A 15738-nucleotide genomic window follows, 5' to 3' on the forward strand; every position below is an offset into this window, starting at 1 on the left:
TTATAAAAATTGAAAACGTTTAAAAATTTTATCTAAAGAATAAATCGGCGTTATATAAAACCGTGTGGAACGAATTCATTGAAGTAATCGATAACTTTCAATAATCATCCTTGCGCAACTATGGCGTGTATCACTATCGAGAAACAGCTACGTACACGGGTTAGAAGTGGATATGTTTATCGCATGATTACGACTCTACTCGAGGATTAATTTACAATTTTTCAACGTGCGTATATACATTAGAGTCTACGGTACAATTTTTCGTTCGTTCGTTTATATATATTTATATTTCCTCTTCCTCCATAGAAAGACCAAGCGGTAAAGTTATATTAAAATTAGAGCGACTAGATGTTAGGAGAGAACGTTTCGCGCGCGATATCTCCTACGCAATCGTTGCGATTTTATTTCTACGTGTAGCAATTCCTATGGTCTGCAGAGAAGATTCGAAAAGAAGGGAAAAAGATTACCTAAGGGTCTACGTTCGTATAGTAACAATCTCCTTAAGCGAATCGCTAACTTCGAATTGCTTAATAACACACGCCTGTGTTACCTTGTTTAGTATTTACAGAGAGGAATCTATGTACATACAGAAAAATTCTGGTAAATGATATTCTTCGTATATCGAACAATTCTTGTTCTACTCTCCTTCCTTCTGTTTTTACAAAAAATTATTAATAGCGTCTTTTGACGTAAATTCGAACGTATTCTCACATTTGGCAACGATTTTGGATACGTACTTCGTCTTTAGTTATTATTTCTTTTCTTTTTTTACATAATAACGAAATTCTACTGTCGATATTTACAACATTTCAATTCATTCCATCAACCGACGAGCCGTTTATGTTAACGTGCAAAGACGATATGAGATGATAGTGTGTATATGTACAAAATAGGTTCGCGCAATTTCACGTGGTTATTACATGCATTACGCTATGATCACAGAAGAAACCAGAGCAGTTTTTGAAACGCCACTTAATACTTAATTATGATCGATGATTATACGTTTTGTACGGTGCAGTTTGATGTACGTGTGTATTGTGTGTAGCGCCTTTACGATCCCGTGTGTTTACAGTAATCAGCATAATCGATAATTATTCGTTAAAATTTCTTTTAATTACTCTTCTCTCATTTGTTCAATATAATTCTATACTTTTATTATTAACGTCCCTTATTAATTAATACTTATTACCGTTCATACACGAGATAAATTTCCACTTTCATCAATCTCCATTCGCGAGAATATCGTCGTTTTTTTGCTATCCAACCGTAACATCAATCGAAGCCTAGCTTTCGCGTACTAAGCCAATACACGATGCGCGTTGAATTTTCGACGACTCTTCAGTCGTTATTTACAAAATGTGTATCGAGACGATATTTTCTTATTATTTTCTTTTTTTTTTTATATCTCGTTAAACTAGTACGGGCTCTTTTGAAATTGGTTTCAAATTCGCTGGCAGAACAGCCGATTCTCGGGGAACTTGCTGCTATAACGGGACGTCGCTCTGATTTACTGGTCCGTTTCCTATTCTCGCGTTGTTGTTCAGCGGTTTCGTGGTGGTCGTACCCTCCTTCGACTCTTTGCTCGACACCACCGCATTCGAGTCCTTGTCGTTGTTATTAGAGGTCTGGGTCGATCGCGAAACGACCGTGGGCGATGGTTTGCCGTTCTTCCGATCTTTCACCTCCAGCTCGTAATCTGCGAAGAGAATATTTCTTACTCAATCGTACAGGGGCGACCGGTATCTCGAGATATTCAGCTCCGTGGAGAGAGAGGCACGCGTTTGCGAGAAATCTCGGAGGTATTACGTTATTTAGAGCAGTTTTCTCTGGTAAGCAGATTTGTTAGAAAGCAGACATTTGCCCGCGGTGTTTCTCTGCAAACTGGGCCGAGAAATCGTCAGTTTTTGTCGGGCTGTTTAATTAAAAATCTCAGTTAATAATTAGATTTTTTCTGCGAAAAAAACGTGGCCCGAGCCGAAAGAAAATGAGGAAAACTGCACCGTCGTCGCTTAAAGAATTAATTCGCAGAATTTGTGAATTATAAATACTCGAACAAATTATGTGCAAATTAAATTAGGAAATCGCTCGAAAATAATTATACGAAAGGTGTTTGAATGTTCGAAATCTTTCCGTTTCGATTGATACTCACATTCGCTTTGAGTCGAGCAATCTAGGGTAGCGATAATGTGTTTTTTAACAGCCTTGTTCTGGTCGCACATAGCCGCAGTCAATGTGACCGGTGTAATCATGCTAGACGCGTTCGTAGCCGTGACTGCTGAACTTTTCGTGGTGCCATATCTGGTTGGCATCATGCTTTGACGTACGTTTCGTTCCGGTCGTATTAAAATGATGTACAACTGTTGGAGAGAAAGGTGGCGTGTGAAAAATCCCCTGTCTTTTATCCGACTCGAAGTTCGTCGCAGCGGTTTACCTTTGGACTAAAGAGACACGCTATAGTGACAGACGCGGACAGGCTTATGGTGACCGACATCGAGGTGATTCTCAACGCAACATTGTTCCCAGTCCCGAAATACAGCGGCACAAAGGCCAACCATATCACGCACGTCGTGTACATTGTGAAACCTGAATAGAGAGCAGGAGAGTTTATTACGAATTTAACAGCCTGAATTTTTGTCTCCCAGTTGATACTAATCCCTCGCTGGTATTATGTCACGAACAAAGGGGGTCCTCGAATTAAGGGTGCGCGCAACGTTTCTACATTGTCTCGTTTCACGCAAATCTAGCCGAACTATCCTCATTAATGTCTCGCAATTCTATCTGCATTCAAGAGCATCCTACTAAAGAGTAGCCGAACTTTATGACTGAACAGAAACTTCTACCCTTAGTTCTAGAATTATCGCCCGAAGATTGTGCTTGAGTTATATTCGAACTTGGTAGTAGCCTTTAAACGTCTAGGACCGAAATTTTCCAACCGTGGACCACCCGTCTCGTTACGGTGCTCATCAAATTTTTCACTCGAGGGAAATATCGTGTATGCATCAGTAGCGAGTATCTATAGGAGAGTGACATAGTTTGTGGAGGACGCGGTATAAAAGAAGATACGACGACGCGCAGGATCGGAAAAGGCACAATAGTCGGTGAGACGATTCGGAAAATTTCACGACGGTCAATGTATCGATGTACTCGATACAGGATGCAATCGTATACTCACCGATATGTTTGCTCTCGTTGAAAGCTTCCGGGATCTTTCTGGTGAGCACCGCGTACACCGTGCACACGACGATCAACATAATCGGATAGGCGAACGCGATCATGTAGCTAGCGTCCACGTAACTGTTACAAACGAGTAAATTATCTTCTCTGGTCGGGTAATGATGCATCGCCTTCGCCGGGTCGATTATCATCCAGACGCCATTAATTAAAATTTGCACGAATACCAGCCCGAAACAAATGATCAACTGCGATCGCGGTGATATGAAGGATGGCCTTTTGGCGCTGTGCTTGCTCGCGTTGAAGATCCTCGATATTCGATTTGTCTTCGTTAGAAGGGCCGCGTAGACGACGGTGAAGCAGAAACCAGCGGCGAATCTGTCAAACATCGTGCCAACCGTCTTCTATATTTTATATTTTATATGCCAAAGCCTTACAGAAGAAACACATCGCAGCGAACGGTTTTCCAGAGTTCTGTAGAATTGTAAATACCGCGAAAGAGATCGAGGAACCAGTTTTACGCGACACGAGCGCATAATTAATCGAACGATTTCGGAAATCGATAAACATTGCCAGTTACGAGGGTTGCTTGAGAACGCGAGGACGTTTAACAAAATTGGAAGCAGGTGCAACTTTGACTCCTAAATGGATTCGCTGCTCCGCTTTATATTCTTCTTTTGATTTCCCGTAATTGAATCGCGCGTAATTCAGTTGCTGCGATGAAATTTCGTCCCCTTCCCCGATTTTATCAGCTTTCCGCCGATCGATCATCGCGCTCGTGTTCCACGGTTAATGTCAATTTACCGCCGGCGGGCCGAGCAGTTTCTGCGAGGAATTGGATTTTTCCATCGGCCACGAGTCATTTCTTTTGTCGAGAGAAAGATGTGGGGGGACCTTGAACCCCTTACCTTTGAATGCCGCAAACGATGTCCGTCGGCCTCAGAACGAGAGCAAACGTAACGAGATAACAGAGCAGTATCCCGGAGAGCAGAACGTAGGACAGCTCGCGTCCAGACGCGCGCACCACCGGCGTCTCGTAGTGTTTCAGGAACACGCCGCACACGAAGAAAGTTATCTGTCGACAGTCAAACGTGTTGCTCGAATTAGTATTCGTGGCTTGATAGCTCGAGTAGTTTCATTCAGAGTATTCACTCTTATTTTCTTAATGGGCATCGTAAATTACATTCTACCATTCAATTTGTCGTCGATGCTCGAAACGAAACGCAAACCTTTTCTATGGCTACTGAAGAATATTTCGTTCCCGTTGATTCACAGGTTGCAACCTCGTGCCTGCGTTCTGATATTTACGGGATATTCGAGCGGTGAAAAAAGTTCGGATCAATAAATACAGCTGGATTTTGTGGTGGCAGTTGCATCCGCAGACTGTCGGTTTAATGCGTTGTTGGTTAAAATTATTGCGCGGTTGTTAAGTTCCCGACTCGTGGTTGTTTAACCGTGCGTTTGCTTCAGATCGCAGCAGATATATAATTTTTAGAGCAACCGATTTTTATCATCTAACTTTCCCATTGATCGTACCATTCGTTACATTTTTCGACCCGCAATTGCAACCGTTTTTCGTGGCGAACACTTACCAAAATTCCTGTAGCAGAGAAGGACATTGCCCCTATCGCCCACCCGCTTTCTGGTCTCAGAAACTCTTCAGGAATATCACGACAAGCGGAGTGCGTCTCGTCCGGTACCGTGCCTTGTCGACAGACTATACATTGGGTCTCGTCTTTCGGATCTCGTATCTATGTAATACGCATTCAAGTATTGAAATGACACTTGCTTTGGTAACATTTTCGGGAGCAGAAGTGCTTAAAAGCGGAAGCTCGTTGAAAAAAATATTTAAAGTCGGTAGGAAACAGCGAAGGAACGAGGAGCAAGAGGGAAACGTGAAATCTGTCGGGTAAAGGGAAGCGGTTCGAGTTGGGTGACCGAACGATCGTCGCGCGGGAAAACATTTCAAGTTAGGTGACTGAACGATCACGCACGGGTGCGATCACAGACCTGATATTGAGTACAGTTGAAGCAGTGCCAACAGCATCTCTCGCCCTCCACGTATTTCTTTGCCTGGCCGACCTCGCAGGACAGGGAGCACACGCTTTCGGGTGGCTGAGGATGTCCAAGTCTAAATTGGATCTCTGCAAGGAATATGCGAATAGGCAGGCGAGTCAATCCCGTTTAGGGCCGGAAAAGAATGGAAAGAGCAGCTGTACGCGGTCCCTGTAGAAACGACTAATCTCATGACTTACCAGACATGTTCAATCGTAATTCACCCTCGAGATATTTGCCGACCCGGATCCACTTGTATTTGCCCAGCTCGATTTGTTTGAAGTGTATGATATTGTATCGAGCCGGACCGTCCCCGTTCTTGTCGAATTTGAACTTGTCCCCGCTCAACCCTTGAATTTTTCCATTCCGTAAAGTATCGAGATTTTTAGAGACGAACGGTTACGTCTCAACTTTCCCTCACCTTCAAAGTCTACTTTTCGAAGATACTTGAGAAGCTCCGTACCCTTGGTTGGTTTCATCGCGTCGCAAAGTCCTGGTTTCCCTTGGCAAAGGTCCCTATGCATATCTCTGTAAACAGAACCGACATTTTACGGGGCAATATTAGTAAGCTCGTGGTTGTATTTCTGAAAACGATTCGATTACCGAAACGCGTATGCGAACGCCATAACCGCGTCAGAGACGAACTGCAGCTGATCCTCGAACGCCGTGTTCTGCTTGGTTAAACGTTCCTTCATCGTGCACGGTTTCGTGTACTTCTGATTGTACGGGGTTTTCGACGCGTTCGGGTATCTACACTGGAAATGATCTTCCCAGAATTCTAAAATCAACCAATGATACTTATTACGTATTTAAGAATAAAATTGAAAGAACGCGAGCGATATTTCTAGTATCCACGAGTGATTCGAAGGTAATTTCGTTCGATCGGTTGAAGTCTAACGATAGCTCGCGAGTAACTCGCGGAAGTTGGAGCGCGAAGTTTCACGTGGCTCGCGTGTTCGAGCTGCCCGCTTACCGACGAACCACGGATTTCTTCGGTTGTTCTCGACGGTCAAATTCAGGAAATACTCTTCGAAACCCTTGACAGGGTTGGCTTGAGGTTGTACCGACAGTGTACCTTCGACTTCCGGCTCGTTACCATTACTGACTAATCCTCGGGCACTCCATCCGTCGCTGCCAATCCAGGAGAACGCGCCGGTTGCGTTGCAACGTCTGACCGCTCTCATAACTCCGGCAACTTCTTGATCCGAGCCGAATATGATGCATCCTGACACAGACGGACAATGGTGAGGGGGCGAGCTAATTAACGGTGTCAGAATTCACAAAACTTATTCGTATTTCGAGACACGAAATGACTAAATCCGCGGATAGTTGGTGGGAAAAATAGCGAAGAAATGGAAAGGGAAAATAATCAAGGGGAATGGAAATGGAAGTTACAAGTTTCATGAGACGGTTACAACTATTATCTTCTCGATGGAGTAAGATCAAGTGTTATCATTCGAAATAAAGAACTGGCGATTTTTTCGATATTCAGGAGCATTGTTTAATTTTCTTTGAGCGATCGTTTATTAAGTTCTCAATGAGAAAGGAGTACTCGTGCGCGAACGTCCATTACGTGGATCACGATAGAAGTTCTTATGCTTCTATTGGAACTTCTCTGCGAAATCGTCGCTCTGCTAGGTCATTTTTACGTCACAGTGTTCTCAGATCTTCTTCCCACGATTTAAACGCATTCCGATCGATTGTACAGAACACGCGATTACAGGAAGCTAACCTGCACTTTAAAGTCGTAACAGTGAAATCTCGATGCTGTCAGTGAGTTGCTAATACGCTGGGCGGAAGATTAATGACCGTGGTATCTCGATGTTACACTAATTAGCATTCACGTGTCGCGTGAAGAAAGGTGACCACGCGTCAAGCAAAATATAAACTGGTTATATCTGGTCGCGTAAAAAAATAATGGGATGTCAAAAGGGGAGGCTATCCATCATCAGACAAGGATATTTTTGAAACTGTGAACGATACAATTACTTGAATAGCGAAACGGAAACTCAGTGATATCACGAATTCGTTTTGAATGCAAATGATTCTTCGCGTGCAGCTCTACTAGAAGTTATTATAAAAGGAAGAAGAAAGTATCCAACAGTGATTACACTGGATACTCGTTGAAACGAACACGAGCACTTTTAATAATCTTCCACAGGTAGACCCGTCTCTCGAAATTTAACGGAACGTTAACTCTCGTAGATCTCGAGTAGATTATCTCGATGGATAAATGGATCACTCACCTTCTCAGTGGAATTTCACGAAAAACTCTCACTCGAAACCATGTGCCACCAATACTCCCTCACTGTTTCACATTTTTTTCTCAAACAACAGACAACAGTTCTAGAAACTGCCTCCCCTCTTTTCTCGATGACAAATGGTTACTCGGATAGATCGGAATTGCGCGTATTCGAGGGGGATGTAAGCTGTTCGTCGCTGTTTTGTAAGCGAAACTCAGTTTTACGTAGCACGGTATTTAACGTTGAAATCACACGATGTCGAGGTGTACTAGAAAGCTCTATCGAAACTGATCGACAAGCAGTAAAGCACCCTCGTCCTCGAGATCTACCCCATTCTCGACCAAGACGCGGTGAAGGTCTCGAGGTTTTCATCGACGCGAGGGAAAAAGGTGGTAACCGTATAAAGCGGCTAGTTGTTCATCGCGAGGTTATTCTTACGGGAATCTAGATTACGCGAGGCTTCATCAAGAAGCAGTGCAGCGTATAAAAGGGAACGGGTGCGCGAAGAAAAATGGTGGGATGAACGCGGAGCATGTGCGAACGAAAATTCAAGAAATGTTTTTTCACGGATCAATTTCCGTCGAAAATGCATTTGCATGTATATCTCGCGAGTTTTCCATCGAACTAGAGTCGAACTGTTCGTTTAAAATAGAACGTATGTGCTTCCTTAAAGTAAAAGCCGTAATAGTATGTTTATCACTCTGGAATTAAGCGCGAGACAAAGGCAAAAGGAGGTGTAAAAAATGTCGTACAAGAAAGAAAGGGATTAAGCGGAGCTTAAAGCTTCCGTGAATCTCAGTTGCATGGAAATTAATTAAGTCACTTGAAGGCGGATGCTTAAGACGGTGGCAAAGGAACGATACGCACAAATTGCATTAAATTAAATTCCAGATTTCCTGTGAACTCCCTTTTTCATTGTGTCTCGTTTGATTAAGAGACAAGCAGAAAAAAAGCTTCAATTATCCGGAGATTTTTACGGAACGTTTGAAATGGACGAATTCCTAATGTTTGTGGATCAGACGAGGCGGAAAAACGCTTTGTTTTTTATGTAATTCTCCTTTCCGATGGAAAATGAGAACATTTCCGTTGAAATTACGAACGACCTGGTTTCGTTCTAATAAAAATAGTCTGATCGTATAGAAATTAATAATCAATGTTTACCACGGATACGTTTGGGAATTGAAACGTTGATCTTCGCGAGCTTTTATTTTAGTACACGGTTCTTAAGCTTAGAATATTCTCGTATACGTACATACAAATATATATGTACGACGTGTTTCCGTAAAGAAAATTCATGCATATAAAACATTTTACCATCGTATCCGTAAGTATGCCGGATCGTTGTTGGTCTCTAGCGAGTTCCCAGAATTTCCCGGAAGTGTATGGAAATCAGAATGGTTTACTATAGTTTGGAGTGAACAACTTAGCGGGAATGGGTAGAAAGTAATGTTGCGAGGAGGGGACTGCGATGGACAGAGATAGGGGCTCTAGAGTGTCTCCAGACAGTTACAGTCTGGTGGAAAGTCAAATGATCTCTAAGGGTCCCCTGGCGAACGCCATTCCTATGAAACGGCTTATACATAGCTGAATCTTAACTAGTGCCGTACATTCGCGTGCCTGTAATTTCAACTTTGTATGCATGAAACATTCGACACTTTATAGATTCTTTGATACGTCGAACTTGCTTCCTCGGGGGGATACAACGCGCGCGAAATATTCTATAAAACAACATAGGCAACATTTAGAAGGAAATGCGAACGTCGCGTCTCAATTCCAGATAAAGCGAACGCGTCTTCCTAAACGATAAATACTCGTACCGAGTAAATTTTCGTTTGATAAAATTTGCTTGGAAAATTTGATTGCACTCGAGAGTGGTTATGCCTGATTCGGAACATCCGGTTCTACCTCGTAGCGGAAACGTTCTTCTGGAATAAAGGGGCAGAGATTCGATACTTCGATTCTACCGGTGCCATTTCAAAGGAACGGGGAAGTTATAGGGCGAGTCGATGAAATTTCAGGATTTCACGTTTTATCCGGCAAAACACCGGGTCGTCTTGCTCCCTTCTCATTTTGATGACGCTACGGACGCACGGTTAAGATAAGAATCTTTATCCTCAAAGCTGAAAGTCTCTCTCTCACTTTTCCCTTATTATGTTTGACTTTCTGGACGTCTTTGCTTTGCGTTTCTCCGTTTCAATTTCATGTCGACGGATCGAGTCCTCTCTTTATCGATCGTATTACTCTTTATTACTATACTTTATCGTATCGATATAGTCTCGAAGGATAATTTCGGAGAAATTCGTCGATTGCTCGCGAAGATTGAACGGCTAGAAATATTTCTCAATAAGTGAGGCGAGCGAAACTGAATCCTGAAACGTGCCACGAAACTGGTTTCCTTATACGCGAGTATCGTTTGCGAATGCGTTACACTGATAAATTTTGTTAGCATTTTTCTACAATTTTCATGTACCACCTCGAACCGTAGTATTCTATAGACATGGATAAAAATATTGTTAATAATATTTCATTCCCTCGAGCGCAATATGAGCTATTTACGCGTGGGTACAACGCGGTTGTAGCGCGCGAATCGATAGCTACATCTCTCGAGTCGCGAGATTTTCAATTTACGACAGGCTGCTATCGACTCGCTCGAATCGGAAGGCCGTTGCAAGTGGATCTCACGGTTTCGAGATTGTTTGCCATCGTATCTTTAATTTATTTCCGGGATTTATTTCCCGACTATATATCCAAAGATAGAACATTCCCGTAATTCCTTTCCTTTCTTCATTTACAATGTAGCTCCACTGTTATTTTCTACCATCTTTGCCTTGCTCCCCGCTCCAAACTGTCGCATAAAACTACAATCTTTTACAACCACCGCGTTCCATTAAATCCCTTTAATCGCGATATACTTGGAGAAAAGGATGTGCACGTATATTTACCTCGAGCCCTCGGTTTGGTTAACAATTTTAATACAATGTTATCGTACGCCGTTTCCTCCGCGACACCAGAATCCTTCACCAGTTTCTCCTTGACAGCGATGCATATGTCGTTCTTCCCCAGCAACTCCTCCAGCTCCTCGAACGCCTGTAATCAAACGAGGAACGTTTTCAGAACGAGCCAGGAATTTCTATTTCCTCCGCGCGTTCGTTCTTCTTATCGGTTTGTATCGCTACCAGCTTAAACGAGGCTGAAACGAGGATACAAGACGAAGGGAGAAAGATAAAAAGGGGCGGCAGAGGGAGAGCCGGAGGCGAAGGGAAGCTCGTTTCAAAGAGCGCAATGTGCAGCTCCGCGAATCAGAGATCTTTAATGGAGAACTACGCGCTTAAACGTGACATCAAGGGTAACTACGACGGCCGTGGGACGGGTGGGTTTCAATTGGAATACGAGGAAGAAAGGGGAAATCTAAGAAACGTCGAATCGACCTTTATACCGGAATTCATTTCTCGAACGAGCCTGCCGATCCCTGATGAGAAATTGGAGGGAGGCGAAGAGAAAAGATGAAAGGAGCGAAGGGTGGTCTCCTTTTTAATAAAAAATCGACGTCCCTTTTTTTGGTCGATCTTGAATCGCAAATCCACCGGGGGAATATAGTTTAATTCACGTGGCGTAAAGACTCTGATATCGATTTCCGTTTATGCTAAACTTTTCTATCGTCCGTCCGTGTTGCTCGAACCGCCATTACTCCGGTTCTGATTCCGATCTCGACCGACAGATTGCCGTGATCCGATGATTCGACCCCCTGGAAATAAATTACGCGTTACCCGCAGCCCGGGTTAATATCTGCTCTTAGATGTCAAACGCAGCCTGTCGCACGCCAGGATTAATTTCTCCGTCGCCGTTTCGTTTAAACACCGGCTATAAATCGGTCGAACCGAGTTATCGATGCTCGCGCGCACCTTTTATTTAATTACAACCGGGGACCGCCGATTCATCAGTTTCTAAGTGGTTTTTAACGATCCCTATTTACCGCGCGCTCGTTACCTCGCTTCGCACAGAAAATGAGAGAGGAAAGCGGAGGGAAGAGAGATACGCGGCAATATGATTCACAGTCGTTCCTTTCTTCGAATTCGTTTCGAACGACGACGCGAGGATAAGCGTTTTATCGAAACGAAGTACACGACATGAACCAGCAGACGGGAATGGAGGAAGGAAATGCCAAATTTTCATGCTTCACGCTGCGAGAGCGATTCGAAGACTGCGCGGCGGGCATCGCCGAGGCAAAAATCACCGGAGGGTATCGTTCAAGATGCAGAGCGAATTATTAGGCTGACGGAGTTTGTCGTGATTTTTCGTCTGCGTTATTTTACATCTACCTTCTTCTCGTTTCTCACTCGAAGACGTACCAGCGCTTTGCAGCTGTTTTTTATCCTCCACCCTTGCGAGCTAGCAATTTCTTTAAATCGTGACGAGGGGTAAAGCGTTCCGGTAATTCTTCCAAGGTGTTCGACCTATTTCTGTTTCTTCAGCGCCAGGTGTTGAAGAATGCTCTCATTTCGGAATACAGGGAAGTTCATCTAAATGGTATACGTACGTAGGGAAGTGAACTCAAAGGGTGCTAGATCTACTCCAGATCCGCGGTCTGATCCTGAGATCACGGAGTTAGGGACTCAGAGGTAATCTCGAGCGGATCCTGCGATTTTGGAGTCGCGGACTTGGAGGTTCGGTGTCCTCAAGCTGGCTGCTACCGAATTTTATGGCCCGAGCGCCACGAACTTCCAACTTGGAGATGATCCCGCTACTGACGATATCGCAAGTTTCACGTGGCTCTAACGGTGATACTGTTACAACTTCGAGATGACCCTGTAGAGGGTTTTACAGTCCAATAATGATCCAAGCCGGTCGTTACTGTTCAGAAACGAGTCGCGGTTAGTCCTTTAGCGGGCTAATAGTTCAGGAAGCCCGACGCTGCTCTCTTTTCGAGTGGTATGAATTAAAGCCTATAGCCCGAGGGTTCACGGAGCTTATTTCCTCCGTTTCATCTCGTGTCTTTTCTTTTCCTTTTCTTTGAATTATATTGCCCCTCCCCCCTCCCACAGGCTGAGGTTTTTCTACATTAGCCCCTCCTGCGTTCTCGTTCGACTTCCACGAACCCATCTTTTCGTCCGGGGCTGCAGCTAATGACTTTCATTCTTCGCTATTGCGGCAAACCACTTTAGGTACAAATGGTAGTTATGAATTTCAATATTAAACGTCGCAGTATCATTTACGCGGTAATGCATTCACCGTCGCTTTTTGAGAACGCGTTTCTCCTCCGCCACGGGCACAGAAAAGAATAAGGGGGATATTACGTTCGATTCATGTTCAACGGCCGCTGGGGGTGGTATTTAATTTTTCATGCCTCGTTTCCCGTTCTATTGTAATTTCCAATTCCATCCTCGCTTTGTAGAGCGTGTAATGCATAAAAATGGAGGGGCGCATCCTCGGCTCGCAACAAGGAAATGTATTTTTCACGGCGCGGCGTGCGGGTACGTCCGACCGCGCGAGCGGGAGACTGGGTTAGAAGAAAGGGCGCGCATAAGTCAATGCTGAATCAATATCTGGGTCAATGGCGCTCGGTTGGCCATACACCTGTCCGTTCTTCCGCCGTAGCAATGCACGTGACGAGTCCCGATAAATTACGGCCGAAGACGACGGCGTGCAGCGCAATTTAACTTCGGTACGCGAACACACGGTCATTCGAGGAGGGGTTAAAAAATGTCTGAAATAGGTTACAATAAATTTGATTAATCGAACGTACACTTAGTACGAACTATTGTCACCCTACGATCACTCTGTATATTGGCTCTTCCATTGTTTTCAATATCGATACTGCACGTGATACATCTTCCATTTACTTCGAATCGTACGAGAATTGAATTTGACCCTTTTTACACGCGAACGGCAATTTTGCGCCACCGCAACATGCATACATCCAGTTGTTAACGAGCAATGAAGGCAGAAGGGTGAAAGATGAGAGATGGTCGTCGCGGAGGCCGATAATATAATACAAGGCAAGGCCACCCCCTTGAATCGTATCTCACTGAATATTTATCAGCCCCTCGAAGATCCCGTTGTACCGTGTAACGCGCTGTGTCGACTCTGTAATTTCTCGAAAATATTCGTACGCACGGGACCATCGCCCGATGATCGATCGTCCTCCCTCTGGTCCCATTATTTTTCTTTTTTTCTACGCGTCTCGTTGCAACGAGCTCCCGCGTCCCTTTCCGACGTAAGGTCACGCTTTCGCGTCACGTGCCACGCGAATGGTAATTAGAACGGAGCCGCGGTCGTTAATCTTTTTCCCAACAGGCCGGCACTCGATGACAGTATCGAGATTTCGGGGCGAAGGTCTTAAACCCGGGAGCCTCGTCGACTTCAAGGTTACAGGCTCCGAACTTTTTAAGCCGCGACGCTCTCAAGCGAAAGCTCGTTGATCTCGAAACCTTCCGGGCGGCTTTTCTTGGTTAAGGTCGAAGCGTTTCAGCCTTGAGTGTATCGAGCCGGATGCTTTTAATTTTCAGCTTTCAAATTCGAGAGCCTCGGGTTTTTGAACGTTGCACTTTTCGGATGTAAAATCTTTTATCTTTGAACGTCGATGATCAAAGCATTGCGTCATTTGTTGTAACATTAGCCTAGATGTATCCAGTGCTGGCGAATACCAGAAGACATTTTATTCTTACAACGATATCGCGAGGTTGAAGGTGTTGACCTCGTCTCAAAGATCTCGCGCAGAAGGAAACGAAAGATAAAGGTGGATAAAGGTGAACGTGGGGTGGAAGCAGGGTTGTGACTACGATATAAGCTCGTTGAATATGTATTAGAATCTAGATCCTTGTGTACTTTAACTTTATTCTATTGTCAAGGAAGAGACGACTTTTCCTTATCACACTTTATACGACCCGATAGTTTCTCGAGAGACGGAAGATCAGCCGGCTGTGAATTGAATCTGATTATTTATAAAAATGGTATCGCCTCGTTGGGTGTAACTCAGCGACGAACCCCGATCGATGTTATAGCGATTAGGTTTACGCCGATGGTAGAAAGTGCCGCAAAGTTATCATCTATTCCAAAGAATCTTGCATGCGCACAAAATTGCGTCCGTCCCGTGGCTGGCGTGACGGTAATGTGGGCCACGCAAGGTCGGTTGTTATGTTACCGTGTATTTCGAGAAGAACCTAATTAGATGTGTGCCCATTTTCTCCGTCCTGCTCCTACCGCCTTTCCTCGTTTTTCTCCCTATCGGGCCGATGCAAAATGTTGCGAGACTGACTGACTGCACGCGATACAACCTGCGCCCACGATGAAGTATTTAACAGGTCGCGATGAAACCGCGGCTGCTCGCTAGCATTCTAATTGCGCTCGTCCATTCAGCGACCGCGACGGTATTTTCCAACGTTCGCTCGATTTAAAAGCAAACCCGAAATGCTTAACCGAATGGTCGGGATAATTCTAGCCTTTCGAAGGTCCTCGTGTAAAGAAAGTCGCGATGGAAAGTTAACGTCCCACATTTCCGTCCCTTTAATGATCGTCACAGAGTAGAAATTGTTCCTTTTCGTTCAAGGTAAGTTGGCACTGTTTGCGGCATTATTGTCCGATGCTTTTTTACCGATAGCGGCAGATATTTAGCTCGATAGCGATCTCGCACTATCACATGCATTAGAACACCAGTGTTCCGTGTATTTTTATGTATTTTTACCACCGCTGATGGAACGCCTGTCCGTGGCTTTTTCCTCCTCTATTTTTTCCCGCCGGAAATTATTGTGGCTAGTAATTAATGTCGCATAGAGAATTTGATATCGAGCAAATTGATCAATACCGAAATTGGAACACGTTTCGGTTGTTAATGTAAAGCGATACGTAATGCCCGATTGTTTGTTAGCTCGCGTTCATCGTTTACCCCGCGCGCGCGTCTGTTAATTTCTACGTACGCGTGATATTCCTTTCATGCTTAGCGGTCGTATTAATTATTAACCGGCGGTCGTTCAAGATTTCGCACGCAACACACTTCCTCTCATTGTTTTCCCCGGTTTGATGAATTAATTCGCGATATTATCCGCACGTGTATCAAACGCGATCCCCCGTTTACCCTTTCATAACGGCAGAGAAGGCCTGATCACGGGATCGAATTGTTCTTTACACGCACGATAATTGACACGAGGACGCGCGTAACTTAAGCGAAGTAACAAGCTACGGTGAAACGTTGTAGCCGCAGCAATTTCGTACGGTGGTAAATCGGATCGTCGTCGCGCGCGGTTCTAAATTAACAGAAAAGTCTTGGCCGACG

The 15738-nt window shown here is 44.4% G+C and overlaps 2 protein-coding genes across 4 annotated transcripts in view; both read right to left on the minus strand.

Annotated features, from left to right (window-relative positions):
- The window catches only part of LOC143423311 (mitochondrial tRNA-specific 2-thiouridylase 1), a 171935-nt gene that overhangs the window by 52384 nt on the left and 103813 nt on the right, over positions 1-15738 (minus strand). The gene's annotated exons all lie outside the window — the stretch shown is intronic.
- The window catches only part of Glurb (metabotropic glutamate receptor B), a 98849-nt gene continuing 84242 nt past the window's right edge, over positions 1132-15738 (minus strand). For all 3 annotated transcript variants that reach the window (XM_076894415.1, XM_076894405.1, XM_076894424.1), the window contains exons 4-15: positions 10412-10556; positions 6200-6451; positions 5830-6004; positions 5648-5754; positions 5427-5576; positions 5182-5315; positions 4764-4922; positions 4080-4246; positions 3173-3549; positions 2432-2583; positions 2150-2357; positions 1132-1696 (exon numbers count right to left, since the gene is read on the minus strand). In XM_076894415.1, the coding sequence (XP_076750530.1) occupies positions 1485-1696; positions 2150-2357; positions 2432-2583; positions 3173-3549; positions 4080-4246; positions 4764-4922; positions 5182-5315; positions 5427-5576; positions 5648-5754; positions 5830-6004; positions 6200-6451; positions 10412-10556 (2238 nt within the window). In that variant the 3' untranslated portion in view covers positions 1132-1484. The remainder of the gene's footprint in view (positions 1697-2149; positions 2358-2431; positions 2584-3172; positions 3550-4079; positions 4247-4763; positions 4923-5181; positions 5316-5426; positions 5577-5647; positions 5755-5829; positions 6005-6199; positions 6452-10411; positions 10557-15738) is intronic.

Source organism: Xylocopa sonorina, chromosome 1 (assembly GCF_050948175.1).
Source record: "Xylocopa sonorina isolate GNS202 chromosome 1, iyXylSono1_principal, whole genome shotgun sequence".
Classification (NCBI taxonomy): domain Eukaryota; kingdom Metazoa; phylum Arthropoda; class Insecta; order Hymenoptera; family Apidae; genus Xylocopa; species Xylocopa sonorina.